Here is a 21,525-nt window from a genome sequence, read left to right as displayed (position 1 = left end):
GATGACATGTAGAATGAGCAAGAAATAAACCTTTATTTTAGTCTACAAAAATTTGGAAATTTTTGTTACTGAAACATAACCTAACCCAAATGACTGATATAGTATGTGAGTTTCAACTGTTCCCATGATCTGCATGTGCTTCTAATGGCAGGGATAAACAAAGAGCCTACCTCGTAGGCAGTATTGTAAAGATTGTATGTGCTGATACATGTAAAAGCTTACAACAGAGCCTGGAAAGAATAAATGTTCAACAGATGTTATCTAGTGTTATTGTTTTTAATTTTATAAATTTTAGAAAACGCTACTGGTACTCCCAAATCATAATCCCTTGACCCACTTGGTTTTAGCTACAGCTGGGAAGGATGGCCCTTTGCAAGCTCAGACTTACCCAGGCTGATAGGGTTGCATCATAAGTCTATGCCACATTTCTATTTTTCTACTCCATAGCCTTTCCTGACACATGGAAGCCTGTGCAACCCATGAGCAAGAATAGCCCAGAGGTATAGGGAAGTTATTGCCCCAGGAGCAAACCTCAAACAATAGGGGACAGAAATTGGTGGGTATATACTCATTTCTTATTTTTCAGGGTAACGATTGAAAGATTCTCTGTTCACTTATCAGGAAATCTCAGTGGAATTGACTCTAAATTATTGTTCTTTGAGGTTTTCTAAATATTAGTTTCCCCTCTGTCCATGGGTGTCACCCAAATATTTTTTCAAATATTTGAAAGTGATCCTCATGCCCCACTTTCTTCCTCTGAGTCTTCTTCAGGCAAACATCTCCACTTGCATCAAACCTTACCTACAAGATATTGAGCCCTTCGCTATTCTCACCATCTTCATATAGTTGGTAGGTACAGGTGCAAACCTTGGTGACCTGGGGAACAGATGTCTATATACTTTCCTAGCAGCTATTCTGACTTGCTCTACTGCGCTGAAAGTTAATTAAAATCTGGAAGTACTCCTCATTTTAGCAGCTCCAAGCACATCTCCCAGTTTTTAAATCTTGTAATAGTCTTTCTGACCCCAATAAAAAGAAAGACATTCCCATTATTAAATATCATTATTATTCAATTTCATATCCTATTATTAAATACTTATTTAAATATTATGTTATTTAAAATAATTTACACTGAATATTTTACCAGGAACTATTTAACTCTCCTAGAAATCCTGTAAAGCAATACTGCTATTTTACTTATTTTGCTGATGGAGTAACTGAGACTTACAGAGTTTAATTATGTTCCTTATGGTCACATAGCTAATAGGAGGCAGAACCAAGGTTTGAATCCCAAAGCTACGCTGCAGTCCATGCCTTTATTACTTCTATAGCATCTCCCTGCATTGAGCCTGCTATTACATTCTGTACTAGACATCATCCTGTTTGATTAGACCTCCCCTGTCACAATGTGGAAATATCTTTGAATTTTAGATTTGTTGCCTCATATATTAAGAAATATTGGCTGGGCACAGTGGCTTACACCTGTAATCTCAGCACTTTGGGAGGCCAAGGCGGGTGGATTATTTGAGGACATGAGTTCAAGACCAGCCTGGCCAACAAGGCGAAACCCCATCTCTACTAAAAACACACAAATTAGCCGGGCATGCCTATAGTGTGAATGCTTGTAGTCCCTGCTGCTCAGGAGCTACTGTGGTGCATGCCTGTAGTCCCAGCTACTCGGGAAGCTGAGGCAGGAGAATTGCTTGAACCCGGGAGGCGGAGATTGCAGTGAGTCGAGATTGCGCCACTGCACTCTAGCCTGGGCAACAAAGTAAGACTCTGTCTCAAAAAAAAAAACCTACAAAACTACAAAACACTGCTGAAAGAAATCATCAATGACACAAACAAATGAAAACACATCCCATGCTCATGGAGAGCAGAATCAATACTGTGATAATGACCATACTGCCTGAAGTAATCTACAAATTCAACACAATCCTCATCAAAATACCACCACCATTCTTCACAGAATTAGAAAAAACAATTCTAAAGTTCAAACGGAACCAAAAAAGAGCCACATAGCCAAAGGGAGGCTAAGCAAAAAGAATAAATCTGGAGGCATCACATTACTTGATTTCAAACTACACTACAAGGCCATAGTCACCAAAACAGCATGGTACTGGTATAAAAATAGACACAAAGACCACAAGAACAGAATCAAAAATCCAGACATAAACCTAAATACTTATGGCCAACTGATCTTCAACAAAGCAAACAAAAACATAAAGTGGGAAAAGGACTCCCTTTTCAACAAATGGTGCTGGGATAATTGGCCAGCCACATGTAGGAGAATAAAACTGGATCCTCATCACTCACCTTATACAAAAATCAACTAAGATGGATTAAGGACTTAAACCTAAGACCTGAAACTATAAAAATTCTAGAAGATAACATTGGAAAAACCCTTCTAGACATTGGCTTAGGCAAGAAATTCATGACCAAAAACCCAAAAGTAACTGCAATAAAAACAAAGATAAATAGCTGGGAGCTAATTAAACTAAAAAGCTTTTGCACGGCAAAAGGAACAGTCAGCAGAGTAAACAGACAACCCACAGAGTGGGAGAAAATCTTCACAATCTGTACATCTGACAAAGGACTAATATCCAGAATCTACAACAAACTCAAACAAATCAGTAAGCAAAAAACAATCAATCCCATCAAAAAGTGGGCTAAGGACATGAATAGACAATTCTCAAAAGAAGATATACAAATGACCCTGGGGGGAGGGGGGAAGGATAGCATTGGGAGATATACCTAATGCTAGATGACGAGTTGGTGGGTGCAGCGCACCAGCATGGCACATGTATACATATGTAACTTACCTGCACATTGCGCACATGTACCATAAAACCTAAAGTATAATAATAATAATAATAATAAAATAAAAGAAAAAAGAAAAAAGAAAAAAAAAAGATATACAAATGACCAACAAACATATGGAAAAATGCTCAACATCACTAATAATGAGGGAAAGGCAAATCAAAACCACAATGTGATACCACCTTACTCCTGTAAGTATGGCCATAATCAAAGCATCAAAAATCAGTAGATGTTGGCGTGGATGCGGCGATCAGGAAACACTTCTACACTGCTGGTGGGAATGTAAACTAGTACAGCCACTATGGAAAACAGTGCGGAGATTCCTTAAAGAACTAAAAGTAGAACTACCATTTGATCCAGCAATCCCACCCAGAGGAAAAGAAGTCATTGTTCGAAAAAGATACTTGCACACGCATGTTTATAGCAGCACAATTCGCAATAGTAAAATCGTGGAACCAACCTAAATGCCCATCAATCAGCGAGTGGATAAAGAAACTCTGATATATATAGATATATATTATATATACAATATATTTCCATATATATACAATTATATATATATAATATATATCCATATATAGATATATGAATATTACACAGCCATAAAAAGGAATGAATTAACAGCGTTTGCAATGACCTGGGTGAGATTAGAGACTATTATTCTAAGTGGAGTAACTCAGGAATGGACAACCAAACATCATATGTTCTCACTGATATGTGGGAGCTAAGGTATGAGGATGCAAAGGCATAAGAATGATACAATGGACTTTGGGGACTTTAGGGGAAGAGTGGGAGGCAGGTGAGGGATAAAAGACAACAAATATGGTGCAGTGTATACTGCTCGGGTGATGGGTGCACCAGGTTCTCACAAATCTCTACTAAAGAACACTCGTGTAACCAAATACCACCTGTACCCCAATAACTTATGGAAAAATATTTTTGTTAAAAGACAGAAAGAAATATTTTCCATCTTCCTCAGTGCTAAGTTTATAGTCTGCCACTGTGCACCCTTATAACGACCCTTACATCTAAATGAGATATTCTCATTAAACTTTTCCTATTTCATTAGAAAAATACGTTAAAGTTTGTAAATAATGATTTTAACATCAAAACTTGCCTTTAACTAGAGGGCTCTAATTCTGGCTCTGGAATACCTATTACATGTCTATAATTATTATTAATGTTATTCACCAATTTTTCCTACTTTTCCATCTTCTGTGCACATGCTAAGACAGCACTTCCTGACCCTGCTGTAGTTGAATGGGAACATATGATTAATCTTGGTCATTTAGCTGTGAGTAAAAGTGGCAATGAGTTACTTACTTCTGGGCTAGAGCCTATAATTACCTACTTAAGACTGTCTAGAGCTCTCTTTCCCTCTATCACAATGACAATCAAAATTCCAGAGAGTGACCACTGCATCAGCCTGGGTTTATGAGTGAGTATAGCATGAGACAGACCCTCAATACATTTGAAGTACAAGACAAATAAATCTGTATTGTTTAAAACCAATGTTATGTCAATCATTTGTTACAGCAGCATAAACTATCTTAACTTGAGAGACGACTTATTCTTGGACAAGTCACTTTCCCTCTCTAATTTTTAATGTCATCATCTGGTTTAACAAATAAACGGGGAAAAAATTAACATTTAGTGAGCATCTCTTAAGTATAAGTTGCTTCGTTATATATAATTTAATTTAGTCTTCTCAATGACCATAAAATGTATTATCCCTTGCAAAAATATTCCCAAATCCAAAGAAATCTCTCAACTCCACTACTCATAGAATGCAAGCCACTACTATGTCTTACTAGCCTCTTACCTACCTTCTGTTAAAATTTCTCCCTCCTTAATTCTCCAGTGCAAAATCTTTTAAAGACTTATCCCTGCAGTTTGAATCAGAGCCAAACTCTCTTCCATGGCCTATAAGAGTTTACATGAACCTGTACCTGCCAGCCACTTCAATCTAATCATTCATACTTTGCTGACCACTTATTAAATTCCAGTTATTCTAGTCTTCCTGATATTTTTAAAACCTATCCAGCTTGTTTCTGCCTCAGGGCCTTTGCACTTGCTATTACTTTTGCTGAGTAATACACTTCCCTTAGCTCTTTCATGACTGACTTCATCATTCAGACCTCAGCTAAAGTGACATCTCCTGAGATAAGTTTTCTTTCACCATCCTTGATATATAGTTATTTATCAATTACTATCTGAAATTATATTATTAATTTATTCATTTGCTTGTGTGTTTTCAGAATTCCCTACTGCAAGAAAAGCTCCACTAGGGCAGAGACCTTGTCTTGCTTGTACACTAATGTTTCTACAAAGCTTAGAACATTCCCCGGCAAATAGTGAATCCTCAAGAAGTTATTGTGGAAAACAATCGAATTAATGATGCAGATAAGCAAATGAGCCTCTAAGAGTTTGGGTAACAGTCCCAACTTTCCTAAATTTCTATGAGTGTTCCTAATTCTGAAGTCCATTTGCCTTTTGCTTACAGCAAAGCTCTGCTGAGACTGAAGAGTCAGGTAGCAGTCAGGGCTAGGCACTGTGCACATGCCCTTTCAGGCTTTGGATTCTATTGTTGATGCAGTCAAAACCAAAAAGTCACATTAATCATGTTATCACATTAATCCCCAGAGAACCCTGAATTGCCAGTGGAACAAGATAACTTGAGAAATCTCTTGATCTCCTATTTTCATCATGCTGTACGGCTGACAAGAATTAGTGGAGATTGGTATTCTTTTGCCCATGACCCTGCAACTTTAATTTCTATGTCTACCCAGATTCCCACAACTTTGCAACATGCATTGCTCAAAGTGCCCATCCATGAAGTTAGAGTGGCTTCTTTTGTGTCAGCTCTGCCTTCCCAGCGCCTTCCTATTCAGGGAGAGGTCTCTGCCTCCTCCCCTGCTCCCTGACTCAAAGCCGGCACTGGTCTCTTCCAGTGCAGCCTAACACACTCTCATTGGCCCTCAGCCTGTCAAGGGGAGGGGCTTGTGTCTCCAGGGCTCTTCAAAAGGGATCGGCAGTCCAGGCAGCCTAACCTGGAGGCTGAAACTCTCACTCTCTCCCTGCCTTCCTTACTAAGCCTGTGATTTTCCTGACTGCTTTCTCTTTTTTTTTTTCCCTTTTTTTTTTTTTTTCTCCTGGCTCAGCTTGAAAAAGAGCCTCGTACCAGGGGAGGCTCAGGCCTTGGATTTTAATGTCAGGGATGGAAAAACTTCAGAATGCTTCCTGGATCTACCAGCAGAAGCTAGAAGACCCATTCCAGAAACACCTGAACAGCACCGAGGAGTATCTGGCCTTCCTCTGCGGACCTCGACGCAGCCACTTCTTCCTCCCCGTGTCTGTGGTGTATGTGCCAATTTTCGTGGTGGGGGTCATTGGCAATGTCCTGGTGTGCCTGGTGATTCTGCAGCACCAGGCTATGAAGACGCCCACCAACTACTACCTCTTCAGCCTGGCGGTCTCTGACCTCCTGGTCCTGCTCCTTGGAATGCCCCTGGAGGTCTACGAGATGTGGCGCAACTACCCCTTCTTGTTCGGGCCCGTGGGCTGCTATTTCAAGACGGCCCTCTTTGAGACCGTGTGCTTTGCCTCCATCCTCAGCATCACCACCGTCAGTGTGGAGCGCTATGTGGCCATCCTACACCCGTTCCGCGCCAAACTGGAGAGCACCCGGCGCCGGGCCCTCAGGATCCTCGGCATCGTCTGGGGCTTCTCCGTGCTCTTCTCCCTGCCCAACACCAGCATCCACGGCATCAAGTTCCACTACTTCCCCAATGGGTCCCTGGTCCCAGGTTCGGCCACCTGTACGGTCATCAAGCCCATGTGGATCTACAATTTCATCATCCAGGTCACCTCCTTCCTATTCTATCTCGTCCCCATGACTGTCATCAGTGTCCTCTACCACCTCATGGCACTCAGAGTGAGTATCGAGGCTGGGGTGGCCTGAGGCAGCATCCCTTCTTTTTTCACAGGCTCAAAGTTCAGAGAAAAACTTAGAATTGGGGAAATTCAGAAATGGAAGGGAACAGAGGGAAAATAGAATGAGCTCAAATGGGAAATTGAGACTTAAAAGGACTTGCCTCAAATGAGGTGAATGATAACCACAACTATTTATCATTTCCTTTAGCTCGTCTTCTATTTTTCTTCCCTCTATTCTTGGGGTTCTCATATCTAAATGTTCCTAAGAGTCATCCAGAAAACTTACTTTGGGAGCAATATGCATACCTCACCCCCAGGAAAATGGGATTCAGAAGGTCTGAGGTGGAACCTCATTTTAAATAAGCACATCAGGTGATCTGGGGTGAGGTGGCCACACTTTGAGAGACTTCTCCACATCCTGTTGTCACTTTCCAGCCCCTGGCCACTGCCTGCATTGAGATTTTCCTCTACACCAACTTGGTCTGAGTATAACACAAAGTATCCCTGCCTATTTTGTAGTCCAAGACAGGTATTCAGTTTTAAAATCAGACGTTTCCCATGGTTGCTCTGACCCTTTCATTAAAATGAGGTTGAAACAAAACAAAATAAAACTATATATATTATATGTATAGTTACATATATAATATATAGTCATATATATAATGTATAGTTATATATAATATATAGTCATATATATAGTCATATATATATAATATATAGTCATATATATAGTCATATAATATATATATAATATATAGTCATATATATTAATGACATGACTGAGATAACTTGAGCTTCTTTTGAGCAGGTGCAGATTGAGAGATAAGGAAGTAAACAACACATGAGATAGAGTAAAAAAATGTGAATAAGAACTTATCTGAAATTAAGAAAAAGATATCACTTATTTTGCAACATATATAATTAGAGGTTCTTTTCCTATGTTTATGGTGGTAAACTGATTTCTTTTTCAGAAGGGGGGTGTCTAAATTAGCTGAGAGAAACTATTTTTAATAAGGGTAGGAATTAGTCTATATAATTCCTCTCTGGTATATTCTGCACCCAAATTCATGAAGAGAAAAGTTCTTGACAATGACAATTTTACACCCACTTAAGGGAGGTATTATAGCTTGTGTAGTAAACAGTTACGAGACCATTTAGACTCCCAGATCTACAGCTGACATATAATACGCCTTTAGGCAAGCCACATAATTCTCCTGGAATTAGTTTTTCCATGTATAAAATGAAAAGGTCACATCAGATCCTATCTATGTCCCCTCTAGCTCTAACAGTCTATTATTCCTTTAAAAAAAGAAAAAAAAAAACACCTGTGAGCTGAAGCAATGTGAGTTTTAAATGACAGGACAAAAAGATATCACACTCACATCATTTGCTTTGAGATGGCTCTGACATCACACATTATGTGACAGCTAATATACTCCTATTTCAGTCCATCTCTGAGAAGCTGATTGTCAGAAGTGAGTGCCCAATGGTAGTCCTTTTGAATACCTATTGTTCCTAAGGTGAATAGTAAGGTCTAAGTAAGAAGAACAAATTCTAAGTGTCACAGACATCTGGGCACAAGAGTAAATCTAATTAGGCAGAGAGCTGTGCCAGTCCCCTCCTGGAGGGCTAGCACCTGTATTCCCAGAGACATGTCCCACCCTGCACTAGCTCACAGCCATGTCTTAAGAATGTCCTGCACATCTCACTGCAGGGAAAAGACTATACAACTCCAAAGAAAGTCTTATGAGAAATACCCACCCACTTAGTATTACCTCATCCAATGCCAAACAGTCACCTATTTTGGGTCAATTTGGGAAAAATATTTAACTTTGAGTAGGAAATGCACATTTCCTCTTCCAATCTGTTACAATCAGTTTCATTGTGTTTTATTATCAAAAGTCCATGGCTACCTTGTATCAGGAGGTAAGTGATAGCTCAGACAAAAGTTTAAAAACCACCGTGGTTTGCTTTGTGTATGTAATGCAACTTTTGACAGCCTGTTTTCAGGAAGGATGAGCTGTTATCCAGGGTACCAGAGGACACCAGGAAAGAAACTAACTGCTTACAAAGTCACTCCTAGAAGAATTTACAAATCTCTATACTGAAAGTCAGGAAAAGTAGGCCCTATTCTGTGTCACTGATTGCAGGGCCTTTATGTACACTATACCTGTAGCCTGAAATGTTCCCACTGTCTGCCACCACTCCCCCTTTTGCCTTTCTAACCCTCATTTATTCTCTGTGTCATACTTCAATCACACTTCCTCAGGGAAGCTCTCCCAGATTCTCTGAGCATTCCTGTTTCCTGTTGTAGGTGCTCACAGCTCTCCGTGATTTTCCTTCATTACAATTTATATTTCCATACTTATGGATTCCTTAATTAATTTTTTTCTCCCCAACTAGACTGTAAGCTCAGTGAACGAATGAGGCCAAATTACTTCCTTCGTTGCTGGGCTTTAGCTTCTCTATCTTTAAAACAAAGACTTGGAAATATCATCTCAAAGAGACCCAAGCAATCCTAATGATTGTTAAGTGACTGACTCTGTTGGAAAGTTTGAAGGTGTGATTGACTCTGGGACCCATTGCTTTCAGAAGGCAGCAAGCCCAAGACTGATGAAATCATAGGACCAGAGAAGAAGGAGGAAACCCATATCTGTGCTCACAGCTTGGCATTCAGTCACGCTGCATCATTCCAGGACACAGCCACCACTGAGCTGTTCTCCAGGGTTTGAACATTATAGAGATAGAAAATAGACAATTCTAGGGCAAGTCCCTCCACATCTGGGAGGAAGTTCTGGTGACAGTCTGATTTAGTTCTTACATCTCCTGCATGCTGCATTCATGACTGAGTTGATGAGGATGGATGTATGAATTGCAGCAGAATTCAACCATGCCAACACAGGGTTGTACTAATTTTTTTAAGTAAATAGACTGTGTTAAGATTATAGAGATATTTACACAAAACCTATATTATAATCTGGTATTCTGAAACTAAGTCCCACAAACTATATAAATGAACATCTGGTAGAGTGATTTCAGGCAGTATAAACAACTGATCAGCATAATGTATCAACCTGAATAATAACCTCGCGAACCTCCCTTTCACTTTGCTCTTATGTAGCTAATGAAGGTAATCACAATTTTTAGTAATCACACTATTTAGTAATGGTAATCACAACTTCTAGTAATCACAATATTTAGTAACAGTAATCACAATTTTTCACTCCTCCTTTTGTAACCTGAGTTGTAAAATAAAAGTTTTGGGGTGGGGAAGAATAATGAATGGCTGAATATCTACCTTACTAAACATCTGTAGGGAAGTGAAATTATTCAATGATAAAGCAGCATTTAATATTGGCTAGACTAACTCTTTTGATTCTATTCTATTCTGTCAACCACTCCAAATTCTGTTGGAACAATGTACACCAAACGTAAGTAATAAATTTTTCACTCTTCCTCTAGTTAGCTAGTTATGTCATTATAAACTAAGGAAGCTGCAAAATGAGCAACAATTCATCAGCACATGATTTTCTTTTTAGTGTAAACTATGCTGCTACAGGAAGCTTGTTCATAAAAGAATTGTGTGAATTATTTGTTTGATGTTTGATTTTTTTTTTAAATTGTTCCTTGGGGTGGAGAAATTACCATTGAGAACTGTTAAACACAAGGCAGGAAGTGACTAATATATCTCAATATTTTTTATTGTTCTTAATTATGGACTGAAATAAAATAATAGAATAACTGCATCTTGTAAAAACCACAATCTTTAAATGGCATGAAATAATTAGAACCTTTAATAGATTTAATCTAAGATGAGTTAGTAAAGTTTGAAGTTTGATGCATTGCTCTAACCTTGAATGTGTTTTTCTTCTCAGTGTATCTGCCTCCTTCTTTGTATCAGTACAGGCACTCATTGTGAGTGAGTGGTAACATGAGAAAAGAATTTCTAGAAGGGACTCAGTACTCCACAAAAGTAACCTCATATATATAAACAAACAACTCTATTTTTTAAAAATCAGTTTTTCTGATGTCTCTTTAGTATACTCTGGATAATAATCAGAATCACTGTAATAGCAGTAATATACAACTTGCTGAGTATCATGTGCCAGGCACTGAGATAAGCACTCTACCTGCATGATTTTGTTTTACTATTGCATTAATAATACTTTTCACCTTCAGATTTTTCCTGTCTAGTCCTAATCTCACAGAGTCTTTAATCCTTTACTTTATGAAGACACAGATACACGTAGAATACTCCAATATATTCAAGAGACAAATGGCCAGGTTTATACATTATCCAAGAGGATTCTTGAGGTCCTATGTGGTCCTGAGCACTACCTAACTGCAAGCAGCATATGTGTTTGTTAGGAAGACCAGATATGGATTTGCTGAAGTTTCGAGGCAGCTTTTAATGAACCACTCTTCTAAGTCTATTTAATTTTAAATACCTTTTCTGGAGTATTCCTTCAAAATGCTATCCAGCCCAGGATGATTATTGCTTCTTATAGCAGTTTGTTCCATTATTGCACATAATCACAACAATTTCTTCCTTATCTTGAATTAGAATCTATCTACCTGTAACTAAATAGATTGATTCTAATCTACTGCCATGACTGTATAAAATAAGTTAAATTTTCATTCCACCTGATGGCTTCAATCAATCAGCCTGGACTTTTTACATTGCCGATAAGAGACTCCAACCCTGGGTAAATCCCAAAGGGAGCATAGACATGAAAAGTTCAGAAGCCGAGCTAGCTGTTGGTGAAGATGAATCGAATAAAACACACAATCTCATTATAAACCTAACCTTATTTCTGTTTCTTTGCTCTTTTTTTCTATGGTGTTGGTTTCAACCTCAAACTGCACACAGTCATCCTTTGGTGGCTCCAAGCATTTTTTCTTTGTGGTGGAAAAAAAATAACGTTTGTAATTCCAGACCTCATATGCAGAGAAGGACTCCCTCTGGCAGTCCAAATAAAAAATAAATGAAAACTTGCATCTTCAGAAGCACAAGCAAATATCTGAAATTTCATTGGTCTGCATTATTAAGTCATTGTGACTGGAGGATAGAACAAGTTGATTGGCTAAATTGTTTAGGGACTATACCTGGAGCTGAAGTTTAGTGACACCTCTATCCAAATTAAAGACTAAGAATGGGGAAGGAGTACATTCCCTAAGGGAAAATTAGGGTGCTATTATTAAGAGAAGAGAGAAGTAAATGCTAGAGAACCAATGGGCAAATATATATTCACTATGTACTATACTAATTTCTGGATATTTGATGGTATTTTATCATGAGTCCTTAAAGCTTCCTTTATTTGGCCAAACATCCCCACAAATTAAAAAATGTGTAGAATAAAGAGAAAAACTTCCACAACTGGATGAATGATGTAGATCTTCAGTGCTGTGGGAGTTCAAAGGAAGGAGAAGACAGTGGGCTAAAGTGGTCATCAAAGTCTTTCAGGAACAGGCAGGACTTGAACTGAGCAAGGAAGATTGTGCATACAAGTAGTGTTGATAGCTGAAAGTTTCAAATGTTACATCAAGGATCTCCATATCTTCCAACAAGGATGAATATATTTTAAACATCTTAACTCAGAAACACATAAGACTGTTTTCAGTAATTAATATTACTGTAATATTAAAACAACATTTCCCAATTTGTGTTTGTCAAGATGGTACAAGGTAATCCACTGAAAAGGGTTGGGGGAAAATATTGTTTAGTCAAGCACTATCTCCCTTTTGGCTAAGATATGTGTAGGTGATGTGAGTGTGGAAGGTAGAGGGGAGGTAAGTGGAAAGTTGATACACTATCCCCCTTGAAAATTCGTAATGCCCATCAGCATATTTAAGTCTCTGAGAAGATCCACAATAAATACTGATGAGGCAAGAATTCCTGTTTTTGTTTTCTACTACTTATCCACCACATAGCAGGATTTCACTTCAACAGATTTCTAATAATTATGAATTAGTGAATGAATGAATTGAAAAGCCTTTCTAACTTTTCTTGAACTTCAGAATTTTACATTTTTCATGGAACACCTATTAACATGCTACACAGCCAAGGTTCCACATAACTGTATACGAAAAGTGATTGCGCTATTACTTGGCCACAGTCATTTATCCAGTTGAGTAGATGACCTGAATCCAATTCCACCTTCAACATACTGTTAAACATCTGACATAGTCTTACATTTCTCTAGGTCTCAGTTCTTCTGTCTTCAAAATGAGTGTTTGAGTTATGTTTCTCAGATTTTAACAGGAGGAAAAATGTTTCTCTTTCTCACTATCTCTCCCAACTTACTTCCCTTTCAGCTAAAGAAAGACAAATCTCTTGAGGCAGATGAAGGGAATGCAAATATTCAAAGACCCTGCAGAAAATCAGTCAACAAGATGCTGTGTAAGTGCCCCATTTTGTTTTTTATTTTGTTTTGATCGTAAGAGCAAAGGAGGTACATTTGGTACCAACTAAATGCTGCTGGGGTAGGTTCCAATTTATCCTGAAACAGGGTATTTATGAGAGTAGATTAAGATCAAGGAGCAAAGGGGAGAGATATATAATGAAGACACCTCCTTAATGGTCTATGTCAACGCTAGATGACCTGTCTTCCTTTGCTTCTTCAAGCTTCTAGGACCTGTGTGTTTTGTTTTATTTTTGGTTTTGAACCCTCAAAACAACACTCTCAGTTTCATCCACTGACATACACTCTGTGTGGTGCTTGGTAAATTACATTCACTTTCTCAGCCTTTGAGCTTCACTTTCCCCCCTCTGTGAAATGAGCAGGTTTTTAACCTATTTGTATTATGGATTCCTTTTAAAATATGATGAAAGCTGTAGACTCTCCATTCCAAAAAAAATGAACAAATATGCATACACAAAAGATTTTACAATCCATCTCAGGAGGTCATGAACCAATCCCTGATACTCATAGACTCCATGGGATCTTTTAGTTCCAGGTTAAGAACATCTGGCAAGCATCTCCAAGTAGCCATTTCACATATGACATTGTATAACTTTGTTTCAAACAATATACTTTTGAATAAATAAGATCTTTTTTAAAATTCACTTACTGAGCCACAGTCTCCCAAAAGAATGTTATAAAAATATATGATGCAGCACTACTATATGAGAGTTACTGATGAGGGAAAGGAGATTTATAATATATTTTGCAAATCAAAATCTAAAGTTTAGAAGAAATGAATCCTCCAGGCTAATATGCATATGAAACATTCACTGTAACTATATAGCATTTCTGAACAAAAAATAAACTGTGAAGTCCCTGAAGTGGGTCTTCTCGATTCTAAGAGTTATCTTCTTGGAAATATTTTAGCTCCTCTTGGCACTTGACTTTCTCTATTAAGAAACATAGTTTCTTCATTATCCCTCCCCTTTTCTCCTTGGTCATAATCTACTCTCACAAAAAAAAAAAAAGACATGAAGCTCACTCATATTAAAGTCACAGTAACAGAATATACTGTAAAGTATTTGCATTGGGATGGGGTTCAACTTTAACAGGAATTAAAATTGTTTGTTGTTGTTGCTGTTGTTGTTGTTGTTGTTTTTGAGATGGAGTCTTGCCCTGTTGCCCAGGCTGGAGCGCAGTGGCATCTCGGCTCACTGTAACCTCTGCCTCCCAAGTTCAAGCAATTCTCCTGCCTCAGCCTCCTGAGTAGCTGGGATTACAGGCGTGTGCAACCATACCTAGCTGATTTTTGTATTTTTAGTAGAGATGGGGTTTTGGCCAGGCTGTTCTTGAACTCCTGACCTCAGGTGATCCACCCTTTGGCCACCCAAAGTGCTGGGATTATAGGCCTGAGCCACCGCACCCGTCAGGAATTAAAGTTTTAATTAAAGGGAATTGTAGGCAGTAGTGAACAGATTAGGGACTTTCCTTGGGTTGGCAAATTCAGTAGAAACCTATAGTTAACTTTGAAACCATACCACACAGGCAAACAACTTACTCTGAATGTGTTTAATGCCAACAGGAAATGCATGTATAATACTACTTACTATGAAAACTTCACATCTGTACACAAGTACAGAAAACTGTAAAATGAATACCCATGTACCCATCACCCAGCTTCAGAAAGTATTACCTCATAGCTAATCTTGTTTCACGTATACCCTTATCTCTCCCCTAGCCCCAAAAGATTATCTTTAGGCAAATCCCAAGAGTCATGTCATAGCAAAGTAAAGTATTTACAATTTCAAAGGAAAAAAAAAGTGTATGTGTGTGTGTGTGTGTGTGTGTGTGTGTGTGTGTGTGTGTGTGTTTAATTTGTGGAGCTTAAATGCCCCAAAGAAAAACTACAGAAATACCAGTCTCTGTTTTGGGAGGTGAAAATAAGAGATGGGAAGGAATTCTGTACTGTAGCAATTTATAATATGACAGACACATCCCTTCCAATCAAAAGATTCTTGTAAAGTATTATTATGCTTGTGGTTGTTTGATCTCTTCTTTCTCCTTGCCTACCCATTACAGAATTTTAAATTATTGAATTCAGAGAAACTTCTAATTATTCCTATAACAACAAGATGAATTTATATATACATTTAACAGTTTATTATTTATCTTTCACAATAAGATGTTTTCAGGACTTTGAAATAAATTAAGTACTATTTTAAATGTTCTAAAAAGTTTTACATTATACAAGAAATCTTGTATAATCTTATGGAAAACTGATTCTAGATCTTATACAATTCATTCTTGTGTTTTAAATGTTTTGTACTGAGGCTCTTTGGGATCTAGTTTGCCTCTATAACTGTTATAGCTTAACAAATTTGAAGGGAAAAACTGCTAGAAGAAATGATTGACTCAGAGTGAGCATTGTATACCTATCCTTGCACAGACTGCCTTCTGCTCTCCCATTTATCATCCATTTTCAGTTGTCTTGGTCTTAGTGTTTGCTATCTGTTGGGCCCCGTTCCACATTGACCGACTCTTCTTCAGCTTTGTGGAGGAGTGGACTGAATCCCTTGCTGCTGTGTTCAACCTCATCCATGTGGTGTCAGGTAAAACCTTAGCCTGATTTGGTGCATGACTAGTATTCAGGTAACAGCAGCTTCTTCTTCATCTTGCTTAGACGCCTAAGTACTCCAATTTATCACAGGGATCTGCCATGCTATAATGAAGACATTTGATTTTTCTTTTATTCAGAGATTGATTATGTTTGGTACTGTTCCAAATACATATATACCAGATCACTATTTTCAAGGCTACTTTATGGAAAACCTCAAGTCTAACTGTGATGATTACAGAAGGAAAATGGTCAAGGAGTGATTCCTTTGGTTATCTTCCAAATGGCCATGCAATTAAGTTGGTTCTTATTTAGTAAACACCCATGTCCCTGAAATCTCATATTGCCTTTGGGAAGTATTATATCCTCATGAAGGAAAACCAAATGGTATTCGTAGGTCATCAAGTTCTTCTTTTAGGCTACTGTAACTCTGCTTGTTGAGGATACCATAGTATATTGTGGAAACCATGGTGGAAAGGTCAGTAAGTCAGATGACCTGGATTTGCAACCCAATTTCACCATCGCTATGCTGAGTGATCTGGAGAACGTGGCTGCCTTCACACCAAAGTTTCCTCAACTGTAAAATGGCAAAAAAAAAAAAAAGCCTCCTGTAGACAAACCTGGACTGATGGTAAGAAGCAAATGCAATAATAGATATTAAAGAGCTCTTTACGCTGTAATTGCTGTATATCTTTCTATAATCATCGCAAGGTCATTAGGTGGATATTATGATTAACATTGTATAGTCAAAAATAAAACACTTCCACAAGAAGAAATGATTTGCCCTAAGGCACTTAGCTAACAAATAACCCACCCAAGTCGTCTAACTTCAAGTTCAGTGTTCTTTCTACTAAAATGGAGCAGAGAATGACCACCCAGTTTCTTCTTTCTCAGTCAGTGACAGCTAACTCAGTGTTAGGCTTAGGCTCAGACCTCTTCTGTCCCCTCACCTCTCCTGGTCACCAGCTGATTCTATAGGCTCATTAGATTATCGAAGACATCACCGGAAAGGAAAGATAAGATCACCTTTTACAAGTTAAGCTCCAGATGTGTACAATGCAGAAACAATGACATCTATACTGAATACTGTGTATATTATATATTTGCTGTCACTCTCTTTTTTGTACTCAGCAGGCCTAATGTATAGCTTATTCCTGGACATTAGCACTTTCCTGTTCAACCATTTGCAACCAAAGCTCAAAAATATGTATACCTCTTAGTTTATCCTTTTGGTTAATCTGCAGAAAACAGAAATGTTTAAATAAATGAGAAAGCACTACGAGGTCAAATGAGACTTGACTAAGTGACTACAAATCTCTGGATGAGTCAAGGCAATTATCTTAAGATTTTCAAGTTATAGCCTCAATAATGACATGATCCTGTTCAGATACCATCTCCCCCCTTTTATATTAATACACTAGATTAAATCTAAATCTCTTAAACCCTACAGAAAATACCCCCAACTTGCCTTTTAATCCTCCAACTTTTATTATTTTTATTCATAGACCATATACTCATCAAATTGGTAATTAGAGAGTTCTGCACATTATTCCTGCACAATATGGCCATACCTGCCCCTGAACACTTGTGCGTGCTATATACCCTGTACGTGCAACACCCTCTCCTATCTTCCTCAACTATCTCTTACCCATTTTGAGGCCTGGCTAGAGTTCAATCGCCCCCCACTAAATCTTTTATGACTGTCACAGTCCTTGTCTTTCTGCTATTATGTGAATTGCTATAGCATGATTTGTTATCTCATATTTGTTCTTAACAGATACTGCTTGGTATTGTTGTATTGTTAAGTATTTAACTTAGCCATAAATCTTGTCTCTGCAGTACCATTCCGAGATCTTGAAGAACAAAGTCTAAATTCACTACCTCCCAGTGTGCCTTGAAGTTAATGGCACATAATAAGAGTTAAATCAATATTTATTTTTTGAATGAACTAATAGTATTAATGCATAGAAATATTCTCCTTTAATATTCTTCCATGTTTATTCTGTAAACAAGGCATATAGCATTCTGAATGTCCTGAACCACATAAATAAGTACAACAAGGAACCTGTTGGCAATATTACCCATCACTTGTTTTACATTCTTAGCCATTCTCAACCTCTCTGGGGATGGTGTCTTAACTTTACCCTCACAATAATCCAGGGAGGTGGGTTAGGCTGGAAATCACATTCCCATTTTACAGAGAAAGAAATTGAAGTGCTAAGGTTTGTCTAAGGCCACAGGATATGTGAGGGCCAAGATCAGAAACTAGGTCCTCTGATTCCCAAACTTGGCCTCATTTTGGGCTTTAGAGAAATAAAATTTAAAAAGGCAATAAAGGAAGAGTGTATTCCAAACAGGAAAATGACAATGTGAAGGTTAATTGGTAGAGGAAATAAATGGTAAAATGCAATTCTTCAAAAGGTGGAGGAACCATCAAGGGAAAAGGGTAGGTAGGAACAGCACGCTAGGGAATATTTCTTTGAAGCCATATCTTAGCATTATAAGGAGTCTCAGCAGGAACTAAGCCTTGGCTGATTTATCTTCTTCCACTACTTGCAATTCCAAATTATAGATTTAAGTAAAATTCCAATGAGATAGAAACGTTTCTCTTCCCTCTGATATTTAAGCATCTTTCATTCATGTTATGGAAACATGTTCTTTAATTAAACAAGTAGGGATCAAAGAGAGTTGCTGAACATCTCAGAGAGATCCCATGTCAGCCTAACGTACTCCAAGACTCTTTAATCTTTGTGTTTGATTGCTAAGTGCACAGGTGGAAGATCTATACAGAGCGTTTTGTATTCTCAATTAGAGGCTTGTATGTATTATCACTTCCAAAAGAGGCAATCACAGGGATTCTAGGCCTTTGTAAATATTTATGCTTCTTCCTTCATGCTGGTCACTCAAGTTCTTCTCAGCACATCTTTTTAAATCCCCTGCATTCCAGGTGTCTTCTTCTACTTGAGCTCAGCTGTCAACCCCATTATCTATAACCTACTGTCTCGCCGCTTCCAGGCAGCATTCCAGAATGTGATCTCTTCTTTCCACAAACAGTGGCACTCCCAGCATGACCCACAGTTGCCACCTGCCCAGCGGAACATCTTCCTGACAGAATGCCACTTTGTGGAGCTGACCGAAGATATAGGTCCCCAGTTCCCATGTCAGTCATCCGTGCACAACTCTCACCTCTCAACAGCCCTCTCTAGTGAACAGATGTCATGAAGAAACTATCAAAGCTGCCACTTTAACAAAACCTGAATTCTTTCAGAGCTGACTTTCCTCTATGCCTCAAAACTTCAGAGAGGAACATCCCATAATGTATGCCTTCTCATATGATATTAGAGAGGTAGAATAGCTCTTACAACTCATGTACCCATTGCTAATTTTTTTTTAATAAACGTGAAAACTAAGAGTTATATCTGGTTTCAAAACCCAGAACTGCCTGATTTTTAGTTATCTTTCCACTATCCTAACTGCCTCATGCCCCTTCACTAGTTCATGCCAAGAACAAGACTGGAAAAGCATGGCACCTATATCTTGATTAATTTCCATTAATGGAAATGGTTTGTCCTGAGTCATCTACGTTCCGAGTCAGGCTGTCACTCCTACTACCAATGGCCACTGTGAGCCACAGAAGGAAGACATGTACATGCTGTTCTACTTTATATGATGTGAGAAGCCAACATCAGTGTCCCTTGGCAGCAGTCTACAGGCATATCTTGTTTTATTGTGCTTAATTTTATTGTGCTTCTCAAATATTGCACTTTTAAAAAAATTGAAAGTTTGTGGCAATGCTGTTGAGCAAATCTGCTGGCACCTTTCTTCCCAAAAGCATGTGCTCACTTCATGTCTCTGTATCAATTGTCATAATTTTCACAATAAATGTGATTATTATTATATGTGCTTATGGTGATCTGTGGTCAGTGATCTTTGATATTACTATTGTAATTATTTTGGGAAACCTATGAACTGCTTCCATAGAAGATGGAGAGCTTAATAAATATTGTGTTGTTCTGACTGTTCCACCCACCAGCCATTCCCCATCTTGGTCCCTCTCCATGGGCCTCCCTATTCCCTGAGACAAAACAATATTAAGGCCAATTAAAACCCTACAATGGCCTCTAAGTGTAAGTGAAAGGAAGAGTGGCAGGTCTCTCACTTTAAATCAAAAGCTAGAAAGGATTAAGCTTAGTGAGGATGTAAAAAAACTGAGATAGGCTTAGAGCTATGCCTCTTGTAGCTGTTAGCCAAGTTTTGAATACAAAGGAAAAGCTCTTAAAGAGAGTTAAAAGTGCTACTCTAGTGAACACATAAATTATTGTAAGAAAACAAAACACCCTTATTGCTGATACGAAGAAAGTTTGAGTGGTCTGGATAGAAGATCAAACCAGCCACAACATTCCCTTAAGCCAAAGCCTAATTCAGAGAAAGGCCCTAACTCTCTTCAACTCTATGAAGACAGAGAGAGCTGAGAAAGATGCAGAAGAAAAGTTGGAAGCTAGCAGAGGTTGGTTCATGAGGTTTAAAGAAAAAATCCATTCTCTATAACATAAAAGTGCAAACTGAAATATCAAGTGCTGATGTAGAAGCTCCAGCAAGTCATCCAGAAGTTACAGCTAAGACAACTGATGAAGTTGACTACAGAAAAAAAAATATTTTTAATGCAGATGAAACAGTTTTATCTTGGAAGAAGATGCCATCTAACTAAGGCTTTTATACCTAGAGAAGAGAAGTCAATGTCTGACTTCAAAGCTTCAAAGAACAGGCTGACTCTCTTGTTTGGGGATAATGCAGCTGGTGACCTGAAGTTGAAGCCAATGCTCATTCACCATTCTGAAAATCCTAGGGCCCTTAAGAATTATGCTAAATCTACTCTGTGCTTTATAAATGGGGAAACAAAACCTGGGTAACAGCACATTGGTTTACAGCATGGTTTACTGAATATTTTAAGCCCATTGTTGAGACCTACTGCTCAACAAAAAGATTCCTTTCTAAATATTACTACTTATGAATAATGCACCTATTCACCCAAGAGCTGTGATAGAATTGTACAAGGATATTAATGTTTTCATGCCTGTGAACACAACAGTCATTCTGAAGCCCATAGATCAAGGAATAATTTCAACTCTGAGAAACACGTTTCCATGAGGTGGTAGCTGCCATTGATAGTGATTCCTCTGATGGATCTGGACAATGTAAATTGCACCTTCTGAAAAGAATTCCCCATTCTAGATGCAATTAAGAACATTAGTGATTCATGGGAGGAAGTCAAAATACCAACATTAACAGGAGTTTGAAGGAAGTTGCTTCCAACATTCGTGAGTAATTTTGAGGGGTTCACGACTTCAGTAGAGGAAGTAACCACAAATATGGTAGAATAAGCTAGATAACTGGATTGGAAGTTGAGCCCAAAGATGTTACTGAATTGCTGCAACCTCATTGTAAAACTTGAACAAATTAGAGGTTGCTTCTTATGGATGAGCAAAGAAAATGGTTTCTTGAGATGGAATCTACCACTAGTGAAGATGCTGTGAACATTGTTGAAATGACAACAAAGGATTTAGAATATTCTATAAACAGCTGATAAAAGAGCTGCAGGGTTTGAGAGGATTGATTTCAATTTTGAAAGAAGTTCTCTTGTGGGTGAAATGCTATCAAACAGCATTGCATGCTACAGAGAAATCTTTCATGAAAGTAAAAGTCATTGGATGCAGCAAACTTTATTGTTGTCTTATTTTAAGAAATTTCCACAGC

The 21,525-nt window shown here is 38.2% G+C and overlaps 1 protein-coding gene across 2 annotated transcripts; it reads left to right on the top strand.

Annotated features, from left to right (window-relative positions):
- Window positions 1-5,825: 5,825 nt before the first annotated feature.
- NMUR2 (neuromedin U receptor 2) lies at window positions 5,826-19,670 on the top strand. 2 transcript variants are annotated; one of them, XM_054487495.1, is made up of 4 exons: window positions 5,826-6,754; window positions 13,069-13,153; window positions 15,641-15,766; window positions 18,719-19,670. In XM_054487495.1, the coding sequence occupies exons 1-4, from the start codon at window positions 6,029-6,031 to the stop codon at window positions 18,991-18,993; spliced, it is 1,212 nt and encodes a 403-aa protein (XP_054343470.1). In that variant the 5' UTR covers window positions 5,826-6,028; the 3' UTR covers window positions 18,994-19,670. The 2 variants fall into 2 exon arrangements, with proteins under 2 accessions (XP_054343470.1, XP_054343472.1); XM_054487497.1 differs by lacking the exon at window positions 15,641-15,766.
- Window positions 19,671-21,525: the final 1,855 nt, after the last annotated feature.

This window comes from Pongo pygmaeus, chromosome 4, assembly GCF_028885625.2.
Source record: "Pongo pygmaeus isolate AG05252 chromosome 4, NHGRI_mPonPyg2-v2.0_pri, whole genome shotgun sequence".
NCBI classification, from domain to species: Eukaryota; Metazoa; Chordata; class Mammalia; order Primates; family Hominidae; genus Pongo; species Pongo pygmaeus.
This window is presented reverse-complemented; position numbering and strand designations above follow the sequence as displayed.